This window comes from Vicugna pacos, chromosome 30, assembly GCF_048564905.1.
Source record: "Vicugna pacos chromosome 30, VicPac4, whole genome shotgun sequence".
Taxonomy (NCBI): Eukaryota; Metazoa; Chordata; class Mammalia; order Artiodactyla; family Camelidae; genus Vicugna; species Vicugna pacos.
In genome coordinates, this window is record NC_133016.1 from 23,859,247 (window position 1) to 23,873,733 (window position 14,487).

A 14,487-nucleotide genomic window follows, 5' to 3' on the forward strand; every position below is an offset into this window, starting at 1 on the left:
CCAGGGCAGACAAGACCAGAGCAGCATACTGACCTAGCACAGCCCATTACATTCTCTCTCCCAGGAACCGAGAATTAGGACTCTGATCAGTCAGCAAAGGACATGACACTCACAAGGACATGCTAAGGGTTGGGAGGAAGGGTGAAGGAGGGTTCGGGGTTGCTATTTCAGTCAGCAAAGAGAGAGACTGGGCCTATAGAAATTAGCAGCAGAGTAAGAAGCAAAAAGAAGCAGATAACAGAAACTAAATGCCCCAGAAAGACGGGCTATTTTGAATGAATCCAACAGCTTTTCGACTTTAAGTTCCTGTTCTCTGAAACCCAGATGTACATCTTGCCCTTGAATTCAGTGAGAAAACTTTGCACACCTCCTATAAAATCTCCCCCTGCGTTTCTTTGTTAATTAGTTTGAGTGGTTTCTTGACTAAGGTAGTAAGATTCCTAATTATTAACAATCTCTGATTTAGGGTTGACTTCAACCACTTGTTAATCATCATTAAATTTTTTCCCTTGATGTAGATGTCACTCCTTTACTTACCTGCTACAGGTTTCCTGGGGGCCAAGATCACAGTCAGATCTTGGGAAAGGAGGGTATTGTTATTTTTCAATTCAGCAATGAAAGGAAACATTTTCATTGACAGAGTAAGGTAACTACTTACATAATCTGGTAGAGGAACATCACTGGAACTCAGCGAACCTCTCAAGGACTGTGTGGCTTGTTCCAGAACTTTGTTGTGTTTTTTAGACAGCAAGGAAAACAAACTGAAAAAAACAAACAAAACCCCCAATTACATTACAAGAATTAAGTGTCTCCTTTTCTAGGTTTTATCTGGAATTATACAGTTCCACAGAATGCCAATTACTCTAAAAACTACTTGTAAATGATTCTTTTTTTCATGCTTGTGTTAATAGCAGGATTAACAATACTCTTGATGTAACAAAAAATGAAGTGAGGAGAATGTTTAAATTATAAGGGTTCTAAAAACAAAAATTTGATCGCTTAAAATTATATTTCAAATGCAGAAGAGATTTTCAGAAGATTACTATCATGGAAAGAACATTGGGCAGAGATTTAGAAAACCTGGGACATGAACTGACTCTGTTGGTAACTCATAGTGTAATAACCTTTCACTCGAGCTTGCTGTATCTCCGTTTTCTCATCTTTCAAATAGGTGCATTGATTAGATTTTTTCTCTAGTATACAGTCATATAGAGTGTATGGTTCTATAGTGTAGCTTTATATTCTTATTTCTCAAAAAGAATGGCTTTAAATAAATATAAGATTTTTGCTTCTGGCCATAATACATTAACTGGTACTGAACAACCCTGCTGTGTAAACAACTGAAAAATTGGACAAAATATATGAAATAACTGTTTTCAGATGTTGAATAACATATCAATGCAGGATTATGATCCTTAAAATAAAAGTGATCCACGTGGGCCCCCAAATAGTGAGTTTCTGCCTCGAAGAACATTCTAGACTGTGGTTCAGAAAACTGGGACCCAAACAGCACACAGGAATATTGTGCTGTGCTGAGAAGACAGAGACATGAATTTGGGGTTTCTGTGGCAGCTGGAATTTGCAGGGCAGATTATCAGACTGGAGAGAATTGCAAGAGGGAGGTCCAAAAACCTGTCCAAGGGTCTTCTTGAGTGTTTGGCTAAATACTAAGCTGTACTGTGCAAAGACAGACCCTACAGGGCATGGCAGTGAAACACCATCCAGGAGCCACAAACTGAACAGAGATTTTAGCAGTCACAAAAAGCTGGAGGGATGCTGAAATTCTAACCAGTAAGAATGGATAAAACTCACTGAACATGAACACTCCGCTGAATTCTCAGAAAGGCCATGCTGAAGAGGGCTACTCTAATCCAAAGTAAAAGATGCACTATCATAGACCGAAATGAGCAACTGTCAAAGAACACAACAAATTTATATTAAATGTAAACAGGCTAAACACGCTAGTTAAATGACAGAGATTGTCAGACTGAATAAAAAAGCCAAACTCAATACCATGCTATTTTACAAGAACCGCACTTGTAAATTTAAAGATACAGATAACAGTAAAATGGTGCAAAAGACTCACTGTATAAACACTAGTCACAAGAAAGCTAGAGTGGCTATATTAACATTAGACAAAGTAGGCTTAAGGATAAGAATATTATTACTAGAAATGAGAGAGATTCTATAGTAATGAAAGGGCTAATTCACCAAGAAGCTATAGCATCCTAAATGTGTATGTGCCTAATAATAGAGCTTCAAATATACATAATTATATGATCCTAATATTAAATCGACTATATCTAATGAATACAGAATTCCTCTTTGGGTTAGATGACTGCTTAAAAATAAAGACAATTCTGATTCCATGTATTTTTCCAAAAAAATATGACCTGTAGTGTCTTTTTAATGCCCCAAACATTATTCTAGTATTTCTCAGTGATACCTTCCTAAATAGAAAATTGATTTGAATATCAATCCAGGAAAATTCATAATTATTTCAGATGGTTTAAATGGGCTAATCCCTGAAAACAAGTATTTCTAGATTAAATTTAACATTATCAATGAAAAATTCCTTACACATTTATTGGCAATGCTGGATGTGTACAAAGTAAATGTAACAGAGGGAAGAATATTCTCTAAATCTATACTCAAATACGGCAGGCAGAAAAAAAAGTGAAATAATTACTGAGTGAATAAATGTGAAATCATACGATACCGATCAAGCATATGTTTATAAGAGAGATTTCTTTGAAATGGAATAGTACAGCAAAGTTTCACAAAGGGGTTAGACTTTATATAAAGTCTTGCGGGAAAAAAAGATTTGTGCAAGAGAAAAGAGAAGACATTTCCAAACAGAAGGCAAAGCACAGAGGTGAAATATGGGACAGTGAGGAGAATGGAGTGGAAAGTGCTATGTAGAGAAGTAGGAAAAAGACTCAGTTGTAAGAGTATGTGCATTTTTTTCAATCACTTTATTTTTCTGTACTGGAGGTTTAGTTTTGCTTTGCTTTTTTTCTTTTTTAAGGTTAAAAGGAAACACTGCACTTTCTCCTCACGTCCATTCCCATGACCCATTAGTAACTAATGTTAGCAGTTTATTGTCTGTGAGTCCAGAAATACCACATGCATCAAGGCAAGTATATAAATGAATACTGGACATATACATCCAAGTTTTTGATTCCACAAAATAGGTACTGTTCTATACTTTGCACTTTTCCCACTTAACAATATATTCCTTGATTCATTCAATAAACACATACTGAGTGCCAGTTACTTGATATCCCAGCTTCTGGCTATACCATAATTTAACTAGTCCATTAAAAATGAATCATTGCAATGTGTCCAGTTTTTCTGTATTATAAACAGCACTGCAATGAACAGCCTTGTACATGATTTTTAGCAAACCTGAGGTGAGACTGCCTATAGGATAAATTCCTTGAAGTGAAACTGCTGAGCAAAAAAGAGTAACTGAACATAATACTAGACTGCATTAGGGGTATGTATTCTTAATACACAAATTATTTTTCAGGCAATGAAAATTAACAGATAAAAATATGTTGAGATAGTGTATAAAAGCACAGTCACATGTAAATGTATAAAAGGGGGAAATGAGTAAGATTCTTCTAACTGGCTGTAGTATGCTTTTTGGAATAAATGGAGTTTCAGAAGTTCTTTTGAGACTGAAGGGACTTTGGTGGTTGATTCTTAGGACCAGGCGTGGCAAGACGCAAAGGCATCAACTGGATGCCCAAACGAAAAGGGAAGGCAATACATACACCCGGAAGAAGAGAGCTTTTGGTGTTAGTAAGCATTTGGAAACAGGGCAGGTAAAGGAAGACAGCGTACTTTGTTAAATTTACAAAACGCCATTTCTCAGGGGCTCCTTCATGGGTTCAACAAACCTGGGATTCTCTGTCAGTGTCCTAAGAGTGCACCTTCAGAGAAGGACAACACAGGTAATCTATGGGAACTTTTATCATCAACTGAAGGCAATTATCAAACGAATCCTAGGTATCAAAGCAAAAAGGATTTGAAACTGTTTCCTTCGGAGAAGAAAGGCTAGTTTGTTTACTTGAAAAGAGAAGATGAACAATCCGCCTCCCTCATTCGCAGCAGCAGAAGACAAAACAAGGAAGGGGGCTGCAAGTCAAACGTAAGCTCTTTCGGTTGGACAGAACGGGAAATCTGCTACGGGCTCAGTCCACCTCAAGAAGCTGTGGCTAGTCTGCTCCCAGCTGTTTTTAAGAAAGCTGACGTAAGAACAGATGATTTGAGGTCACTTCCAATTTTCTATCGTGAATGAGAAACAGAGTTCACACTTAGGTTGTTATTCTTCAGTCTAATAGGCTTTTTTTCTCAGGCCTTACAGAGTTCTCAAAGCTGGTTTTTATTTTTTTTTAAACCCTCTAATTTTGTCTTTCATTTAGCATTTTTAGGGCAAAATGACCTAAATTTATATCAGACATGACTTGCAAATTGCTGAGAAAATTTTGCAAAGCGGCTTAAAGCTTTGCATTCAAAGTACCAGCCCCAGCTTAATGCTAGGGTGACACACATGGTGTTTGCACGGAAGGGGTAATTCTGATTTTAGAAAGAAGTGAAACTGACTTTCAAGTACACTGACATTCACTCAGGATAGAGCTGCCAGAATACCTTTTTAATTTAAATTAGAAAAAGACTAGATTCTCCTGTTTGTACAAGAATGCTCATTACAAATTGGTTTAACGATGAAAAACTGAAAACAACCAAAACGCTGGTCAAGAATACAATGAGTCAATAAACTGTGGGACAGTCCTACAATGACATACTAGGTAGCAATTTACAATCACCTAAACCTACATGAACAATAGGGCTAAGTCCTAAAAACAATGTTGTTCTACCAGCAAGGACGCATGCAGGGAATGTGAACAAGGTAATATTATTTATATAGTGTTTTTAAAATGCAGAACAGTATTACATATCTACTGCAGATAAAACATTTGAAGCAATAAAACGTGTATGGAAATGATAAAATACCACATCTAGGACAGCCACTGCTCTCTGAGAAAGAAGGGCAGGAAATGGGACCAGGCAGGAAGAAATAAGAGGCTCAGCTCGCTCCTCTCTCTCAAATGTTCTTTCGGCTACATGCATATATGCATAGGGGACTGCTATCTTACTCTGGTTTTTTGGTGTATGCCTGAAATGTTACACATTTTAAAAACCGGAATAAAAATACACTATCCTGAAGAAAACAGCCCCTGCCAACAGCTAGCATTTCACAAAAGAAAGAAACGTATAAATATGCGTGGTGAGTCCCACCTGGAACAGGCTCAGAAAACCACTGGCTGCGGCACAGGGCTGTGGCTTAGGTGCCCGGCTGGTGGCAGGAGATGAGACCGGAATGAGGACAGTCTGAAGACAGACTGTGAAGGGCTACTTATGGTACATCAGAAGTCCTGGACTTTTCCATACGGAGAAAGAAGCTAGTGGAACATCAGTCTTACAAAATTAGGAAAGGGACGTGGTTCCTTGTCCCCAAGGAACGCATGTCCAACAAGATAAAGGGGAAAAAATGTCTAAGACACTGAAATCAGAGGACGCCATGAGTCTGAAGAGAGTGCCGTGGGAGTACAGCGGAAGGCTAGGTACATTTCCCAGAGGAAATCTGTCTTGACCGTGGCCTTGAAGGTTAGGGGGTTTGCTTGTTGGGAGAAGTAAAGGGGGAGGGTGAGCCACTCTGAAAGGGGGGAAGTGTACACAAAGGCACAGAGAGACTTCAGGGAAGTACCAATAGCTTATAAGGCCAGAATAGTGCACGTCCACGGGGGTGGAGGGTCAGAGATGGCAAGAGAGGAAGTCAGCAAGACAGGCAGGGGCCTGTTTAAAAAAAAACAAGAAACAAAAACACGCTAAGAGGTTTGCACTGTCAAGTCATCAAGACAGACAGTAAGTCAAATATTTACCAAGAACCTACTACGTACCAGGCAATGAGCAAGCTGCCTGCCTGGGATACAGCAACAAGTAAAAGCCACAAAACCTCTGTCCTGCCCTCTTTGAGGGGGCAGCCAGGGCAGGGAGGGCATGCCCACACAGAAGTTCTACTGTCAGTGTGGTGATGGAGGAAACACGGTGTGCACTGGGGACCAAGATGAGGACTGCCCGACTGCACCTGAAGTAGGGACAGGAAACCGTTTCCGGAGAGGATGCTGAGCTGAATCTTAAGGAACAATCAGGAGTTAGCCAAGCAAATCAGGCAGTGGTAAAGGTAACGTGGGCAGAGAAAAGAGCTTGAGGGTAGGCAAGGAAATCCGAGCACTGCTGGTGCAGGGACGAGCACAGCAAGCATATGCACGAAGTGCTAAGTGTACGGAGCACCACGGGGCGGTTGGGGCAGTAGTGGGAATAGTTTACAAAGCACCACTTGTGTCTCACTTAGACCTTGGACTTCATCCTGAAAGCCAGAGGCGTCTCCTGACAGCAGGTCTACAATCCTAAGTAAGAGAGACAAAAGCAAAGCTGCTGTTCAGTGCTCAGGTGGGAGGTGTGGAGCGGGGATGTGCAGGAAGGGTGACGGATCATCCTTGTTCATCTCTGTCCTCTATCTCTCCCTGAGGCTCTCTCATCCCATGGTGGCCACAGGGGCCCTGTCACAGAACCCTGGGCTCCTGAAGACCGCAGTGAGGTACATGTACACAACAATTACGCTTGCTTTAGGAAGATTCCTCTGCCCTCTGAGGGAAAGGGAAGGACACACAGGAGTGGGCAAGAGAGCACGAGTGGAGACAGAAAGCCCCTCTGGGCACCTCTTACACTGCTGAACGTAAGAGGCGAGGGGTCCCGAGCTGAAGTACATGTGAGCTCTCCGGGAGGCAAAACAGACAACACAGAGTGAAGAAAGGGAATCATGAACAACTCTCGGGTTTGGGGAACGTAGTGGCTGGCTGAGACTGGGACTGAACATGCGACTGAACAGGCCCGGGATGTTAGCAGAGCCGAAGAGCAGGGAGAGGGCCCGGGAAGACAGAGGGCTCCTTCTCTAAGGGAAAAGCAGCAGCAGCGGCTGAGGCTCAGCGAGAGCTCGCTGCGTGGCAGCCCCTGTTCATCAAGTAATCACAGGAGGTGTGCGCTGCTACCATCCATTCTGTTTTCATTTGAGGATGAAATGGAGACGGAGAGCGGTTAAGGCACATAGCTACTAAGTGGTGGAGTCGGGAGTCAAATTCAGGCAGACTGGCTCCAAAATCTGTGTTCTGAACCATTCTGGCACGGAACTCAGAGGTGCTCAGGAATAACCTGACGGGGATGGTTGGAAATATCCAGATTCAGAAATACTAATCTGGTGCTCAGGAGAGAGGTGAGACATTTTAGGGTTATCGGCATCAGCTGAAATCATACAAGTACAGGTGATCACCCCAGGATAATGTGTAATATAAGAAAAGAAGGACAGAATTCTGGGCGACACCAAGACTGAAAGGGTAGTCACAGTACAGGCAGCCAGGAAGGGGCACTCAAAGAAAGAGCTCGAAGTAGAAGAATGACAGGAGAAAGACATTCTTCCGGAAGGCAAGAGAATTGTCTTAAGGGGGGAGCAGTCTTCATTGTCAAAAGGTAAAGAAGGATTTAAAAAAAAAAAGAAACAAAGTCATTGGACTTGACTCAAGGAAAGAAACCAACTGTGACCTTACCAAAAACTGCTTTCAGTGGGGAGGAGGAGGAGGCAGACGCTGGACCTCAGCAGCTGAGCAGCACAGGATGTGGGCAAACAGGCGGTGCTGGGGCGGGACAGTTAGAGAACACCCTGGCGGGGAAGGCGGCGCAGGCAGAAGGCAGCTTACTGGGAGGTGGCATGGGGGTCCCTCCCTGAAAACTGTAGACGTTTCCCACAAGAACCCTGCCCTTCCTCACAACTTTTAGTCACCTCTGTCCACGCCCCAGTCCTTCCTCTGACACATTCATACCAGTAGTCACCAGAGAAATGAGCAGCAACTCAACTCCACAGCAGAACGGGGGCAGGTCAAGGAATTCAGGTACAGAGCTGCTAGTTCAAGGTCAAAGTTACTTGGTGTAGTGAACACAGAAGTTCTTTGTAAACCCTAAAGAGCTATTAAAATGCAAAGAAACACAAGATATTATTTAAGTTACTAGAGGCAGAGCTACAGCTGGAAACCAAATCTCTTTATGCAAAGCTTCACGTTCTCTGGGGAGACACGGATTCCTTCCACACGCAGGAAGCCCTTCTTCGTCCTTCGGCCCATCTAGAGGCCGCCCCTTCTTCAAGGCACAACCCCACCTTCCTGTGAAAGATTTCTCTAACCCGTGCTCACCCTGCCTCTGAACCACACTAACTTCTCCACTGCTCAGCTGGTATTTAAATATCATCTTACGCTACTGGCTAATTTAGTTTTATTGAGGAATGACCTATGTATAATAAAACTGACCAATTTAAAGTAGACAATTTGATGAGTTTTGAAAAATATAAACATTCATGTGACTTGTCACCATAATCGTGATAGAGACTATTCCCCTTGCCTCCCGCCCCAAATTCCCTTGGGCCCCTCTGAAGTCAGTCCCCTCCTCCAACATGCCCACTCCCAGACCTCACTCCTGGTAACCACTGATCTGTTTTCCATCACTCTGGTTCTGCCTTTTCTAGATTTCATGTAAATGGAATCATACCACAAGCACTCTTTTGTGTCTGGCTTCCATCACTTGCATAATGATTTTCAAATTCATCCACACCGTTTTGTGTGTAATTCATTCCTTTTTATTGCAGAGTAGTTTTCCATTGTATGAACGAACCTCAATTTATTTATTAGTTGATGGACATTCGGGTTGTTTCCAGTTTTAAGCAATTATGAATAAAGCGTCTATAAACATTCTTGTACCAGTTTTTATGTGAACATATGTTTTCATTTCTCTTGAATAAGTGCCTAGACGTGGGATTGCTGGGTTGTATGCTATTTGCTTTAACTCTGTAAGAAACCGCCAAACTGGTCTACATTCTTGCTAGCACTTGGTATTTCAGTCTTTGTAGGTTTAGCCAGTTTAGTGGATGTGAAGTAGATTTCACTGTGGTTTTAATTTGCATTCCCCTAATGAATCTTCTTGTGCTCATGTTTTCTTTGAAGTGTCTATTCAAATCGTTTGCCTAGTTTTAAAAACGGATTGTTTTTGTTCTTCTTTAGTTGTGAGAGTTCTTCATATATTCTAAATACAAGTTCCTTATCAGGTATGTTTTTCCACATCATTTCTCCCGTACCAGGGACGGGTAGGGACAGGGGAAAGAAAGGTTTAGAATTTGAGGAAGTCCAATTCATGAAATTAAAACAGAAATTTTGTGCTTTTTGCATAAGAAATCTTTACCTAACTCAAGATCCCAAAGATTTTCTCCTATACTTTCTTCGAGAAGCTTTAGTTTTAACTCTCACATTTAGGTCCGTGCTCCATTTGGAGTTAACGTGTATGTGTGACATGCAGTAAGGGTCAAGGTTCATTTTGTTGTTACTGGGCTTTTTGGCATATGAATATTTAACTGCTCTAGAACCATCTGTTGACAAGATTATCCCTTCCCCCCTTGAATTACCCTGACAGCCTTGTCCAAATTCCATTGACCATACGTGCATGGCTCTATTTCTGGACTTGATTCTATTCCACTGGTCTGAAAATCTATTGCACACTGTCTCGGTTAATGTAGCTATAATTTATAGTAAATCTTGAAATGAGGTAGTCTGAGTCCTCCAACTTCGGTTTTCTTTGTTGAAACTGCTTTTGGGTTTTCTAGGTCCCTTGTACATCCATACAAATTTCGGAATCAACTTGTCAATTTCTACCAAAACGCCTGATGGGATTTTGACTAGGATTATGCTGAATGTATGGATCAGTTTCAGGGTTTTAGCAACACAAAGCCTCTGATCAATGAGTGTGGGATTACTCTGTTTATCTAGGCCTTCTTTAATTTCCTTCAGTAGTGTTTGAGTTTCATTGTATAGGTCTTGCATGTATTTTGTTTTGTTTGTAAGTTTTTTCACATTTTTAATGCTACTATAAATAGCATGGTTTTAAAATTTCAATTTCTGGTTGTTCACCACAGAATTTCAAAATACAATTATTGTTATACATTGACTTTGTATTTTATGACCATGCTAAACTCATTTATTAGCTTTAGTAGATCTTAGTTTTCTCACAGAATTTCCTGAGTTGAACAAATTCCCATCTATTCCTTGCTAACTGAATTTTCTTATCATCATGAATAGGTGTTGAATTTCATCAAATGCTTTTTCTATACCTACTAAGATAACCATATAGTTTCCTTTTCCTTTTTTTTAAACTGAAGTATAGTCAATTTACACACGTGTTAATTTCTGGTGTACAGCATTGTGATTCAGTTATACATACATGTACATGTATTAACAATGTAATATGTATATTCCTCGGAATACTACTCGGCCATAAAAAAGAATAAAATAATGCCATTTGCAGCAACATGGATGGACCCGGAGATCATCATACTAAGTGAAGTAAGCCAGAAAGAAAAGGAAAAATACCCTGTAATATCACTTATAAAAGGAATCTAAAAAGAGGACACAAATGAACTTATTTACAAAACAGAAAGAGACTCACAGACATAGACAAATAAACTCATGGTTACCAGTTTTCTTTTTAAGTCTATTAATACAGTGGGTTGCACGTTAATGCAACCTTAAATTCCTAGGGCAGATCCCACTGGTTATCCTTTCATTTGCTGATGATAAATAATAAGACTAATGGTAGTTGTCACTTAGAATGTACTCTGTGCCATGCACCTTTTTAATTTTTTATATTTTTAAACTAAATTAATTTATAATTTGCTTAATAAAGAGGGTGTTGATGTTATTGTCACAGTATATAAGAGGAAACGAGGGCATGAGAGAGGTACATTAGCTTGCCAAGAATAATATGGCTTATCAGTGGAAGAGCCAAAGCTCACACCCTGTAATCTAACTTCAGATCTGTACTCACAACCACCTTATTTTATTATCTCTTATCTGGGGGGTTGTTTTATTAACTATGGTGGCTACTGGGGTTTTTTGTTGTTGTTTTCTGCCCAGCATGATTTACTCCCACTTGCTTCTTTTAAGAAAAGAACTGACTCTCCTGAAAAAAGTGAGTTCATGGCACAGGCTGAGTCAATTATCATACCCCATCCCCTGGGTCACCGAGTTTCGTTAATGGGTATGTGCTTGACGTTGAGCCAGTTGAAAACTTTCCCTAAGACTTTTCCAACTAGAAGTGGTGAGAAAGACTGCTTCTTTGGTTACAAGTGGTTAGAAGACTGTGAAGATGTAATCTTGGAGGTGCCTAAGGTCATGCTTCTGCTTCCTGGAGAAAACCCACATGCAAGAGGAGAATGGACCTAAGCTGGGACAGTGAAGGAGCAACAGAGACCACTGACTCAGACACTGACACACGGACACAGACACACAGCGAAAGAGGAAGAAAGAGGGAGGGGGAGGAGGGCAGAGAATACACCCTGAAGGTGTTGACTCCCCAGTTCAAGCGCCTGGGGTTCCCAACATCTCCTGCATTTCCTTTGTGAGCTAGTCTCCACTAAGTATCCTTAGGACAAATCTTTCCTTTTCTACACGTGCCGGAGTCTGGTACGGCTTCCTCCCTCATCTGAAGCCTTTGCTCAAATGTCACCTCTTTTGTTGAGGCTTATCACAACCCAATCCTGGCACACCCTATTTTACTCCACTCCTTTTTTTCCTTCCCATACTACTTATTAGTTTCTAAAATACTACACACGTTACTTATATGTTTTTACTGTTCCCATCCTCTAGAACAGAGGCTGGCAAACTACAGCTCACAGAGCAAATCCGGCCCGCATCTGTTTTTGTAAATAAAGTTTTACTGGCTCACAGCCACATCCATTCATTCCCGTATTGTCTATGCCTGTTTCACGCTACAATGGCAGAGCTGAGTAGTTGTGACAGAGACAATCTGGTGTGCCAAGCTTAAAATATTTACTACCTAGTCCTTTTACAGAAAGTTTTCTGACTCCTGCACTAGTATGTAAGCTCCACCAGGGCAGGGACTGTCAACTGTTTTGCTCACCACTACATTCCCAGTACCTAGAACACTGCCTGGTGCATAGCAGGTATTCAACACTGGTTCACTGAATAAAATGCAAAGAAGAAATTCCCTGAAAAGTACTTCTGCTAAGTTTAAAATTTCAAAGTTTATCTAGTTTCTGATTCTTTATACAAATACCTGATATTTTTATGGCTAGGCAGTTATCTCCTTTCCATATTTTTACGGCACTAAAAAAACAAGCATTCTCTCCCATTCACCTAGAAATATAATTACCTTACACTTTTGAGTTTCTCCTGAGAGTAATCCTTCAGTATCTTTCCTTAGTATACAAACCTAGCTTGACACCAATGCCAACAGGATTTGTTGCCAGACTGGATTTGAGGCAAAAGAGTCAAGGATGTGATCAAGGTTTTCAGGTTAGCAAATGGAACGATGGGTACACCATTTAATGAGTTGGGAGACTGTCTGGTTGGGGAGTCGGGGGACGTCCCAGGGAGATCATCAGGTGTTCCCTCCTGGATATGCTAAGTTTGAGATGCCTATTCATTATCCAAGTGAAAGTTTCAAGTAGACATTTGGATGCATGCATCTGGCTTCAGTTAAGAGATTCAGGTTAAAGATATGCATTTAAACTATAAACATACAAGCAGAAATTAAAGCCATGGCAATGGATGAGAAAGCTCAGTGACTAGTATGGAGCAGAAGAGAGACCAAAAAAAGCCAAAACTTAAACTAGATGTGAAGGACGACCAGATGCTACAGAGTCTAATTACTAAGCTAAAGAGGAAAAGTAAACATACTGCAGCTATGAAACAAGAAGGAAGCCATATAAAAAAGAATATCAGAGAACAAAAAAGAGCTCTGGGAAAAAATAAGTATGACAGCAAAAATGAAAAATTCAACAGAAGTGTTGGAAAATAAATTTGAAAAACTTTCCCAGGAAGTGGAACAGAAAAGACAAAGAGATGAAAAATCACAGAAAAATGGCAATCAGAGAACTGGTCCACCAAGTCTAACATACGATGTTTAAAAAAAAAGAAAAGAAAAGAAAATGGAAGGGGAAAGGAGGAAATTATTAAAGAATTACTCCAAGGAAAGTTCTCAAAACCGAAAAACATGAATTTCCAGATCCCACCACAAATCCAGAAAATAGATAAAAATAAAGAAAAGCCCCTCATAATAGCATATGATTGGAATTTCAAAAAATTGGAAATAAAGGACCCTAAAAACTGAAAGAGAGAAACAGGGAGGGAGGGCAGATCACACACAAACTGCCAAGTGTGAGTGTAACACTAGACATCTTCACAGCTACAAAACGAGCAACGCCCTCCATGTGCAAAGTGAAAATGACTCAGTGTAGAATTCTAAACTCTGCGAATTTTTTATTCTAAAGATTAAAATAAAGACATTTTTAGACAAATTGTTTAGAAAGTAAATATTACCATATTAGATGGATCATCTGTGACTAATATCCAGTTATAACAATGTAAACGGTGACTACTGATGGAACCTAAAATTACTGTTTACCTGTAATGGGAGGATGGGGAAGAGGCACCTGGAACGTGTGCGTGTGGATGTATGTTGTTATAGGGGAGTTCAGGATGATGACTACTACTTTTGAAATATTGGTTTGTTCACATAGAATGTTTTTCTTCCTCATTCCACTTCTCTGCGTCTCATGAAAAATATCTCCATCTATTCAGGAAAAGTTGAGCAGAGCAATGATTGCCAAAGACAAGATTCCAGCAGCCTTTGTCAAAGACAGATCAAATCAGAGGTTGAGGAAAAGTCTGAGGGAGAAAGGGACATCTGGAAGGCTCTAATAAATGTGGGGAAAATATGAGGATTAAATGTCTCAAATAAAATAAAAACTCAAAGTCTATGAAGATTAGAACAAATTCATTTCATGAAACACGTCCCTTTGTACTTGCAGAATATAAGAGAAATAGTGGGGGAGGGTACAGCTCAGTGGTAGAGTGCATGCTTAGCATGCACAAGGTCCTGGGTTCAATCCCCAGTACCTCCATTTTAAAAAAGTAGATAAATAAACTTAATTGCTTCCCTGGCAAAAAAAAAAAAAACAAAAAAAAAAAACAAAGAAAGAAAGAGTCACTCTCCAGGCTTTTCCTCTCTGTCAAATTATGTAATCTTAATTATCTGTCTTAATATGCTGCTTTATGTTCTTAAATTGCCATGTACTTATATATATATAGATACATAATACATATATGTATTGTAAACATGTTCCCCCGAAATGCTAAGTTCATGTATGGCCTTGATTGTAGATCTTCTTACAGTGCTCTGCATACAGCAGGGTCTAAAATATGCTTGCTACTAATAATGTCTTTCTATTTCTCTTCCATCTTTCTTACTCCAGTAAAAGAAACTGCAAAGATATCCATAATCCTGCCTTACAAAATTGGAAACAAG

General features: G+C 40.1%; 1 protein-coding gene across 6 annotated transcripts in view; it reads right to left on the bottom strand.

The window, feature by feature from the left end:
- The window catches only part of DYM (dymeclin), a 317,249-nt gene that overhangs the window by 103,827 nt on the left and 198,935 nt on the right, over positions 1–14,487 (bottom strand). For all 6 annotated transcript variants that reach the window (XM_072952333.1, XM_072952335.1, XM_072952338.1 and 3 more), the window contains one exon: positions 659–761. In XM_072952333.1, the coding sequence (XP_072808434.1) occupies positions 659–761 (103 nt within the window). The remainder of the gene's footprint in view (positions 1–658; positions 762–14,487) is intronic.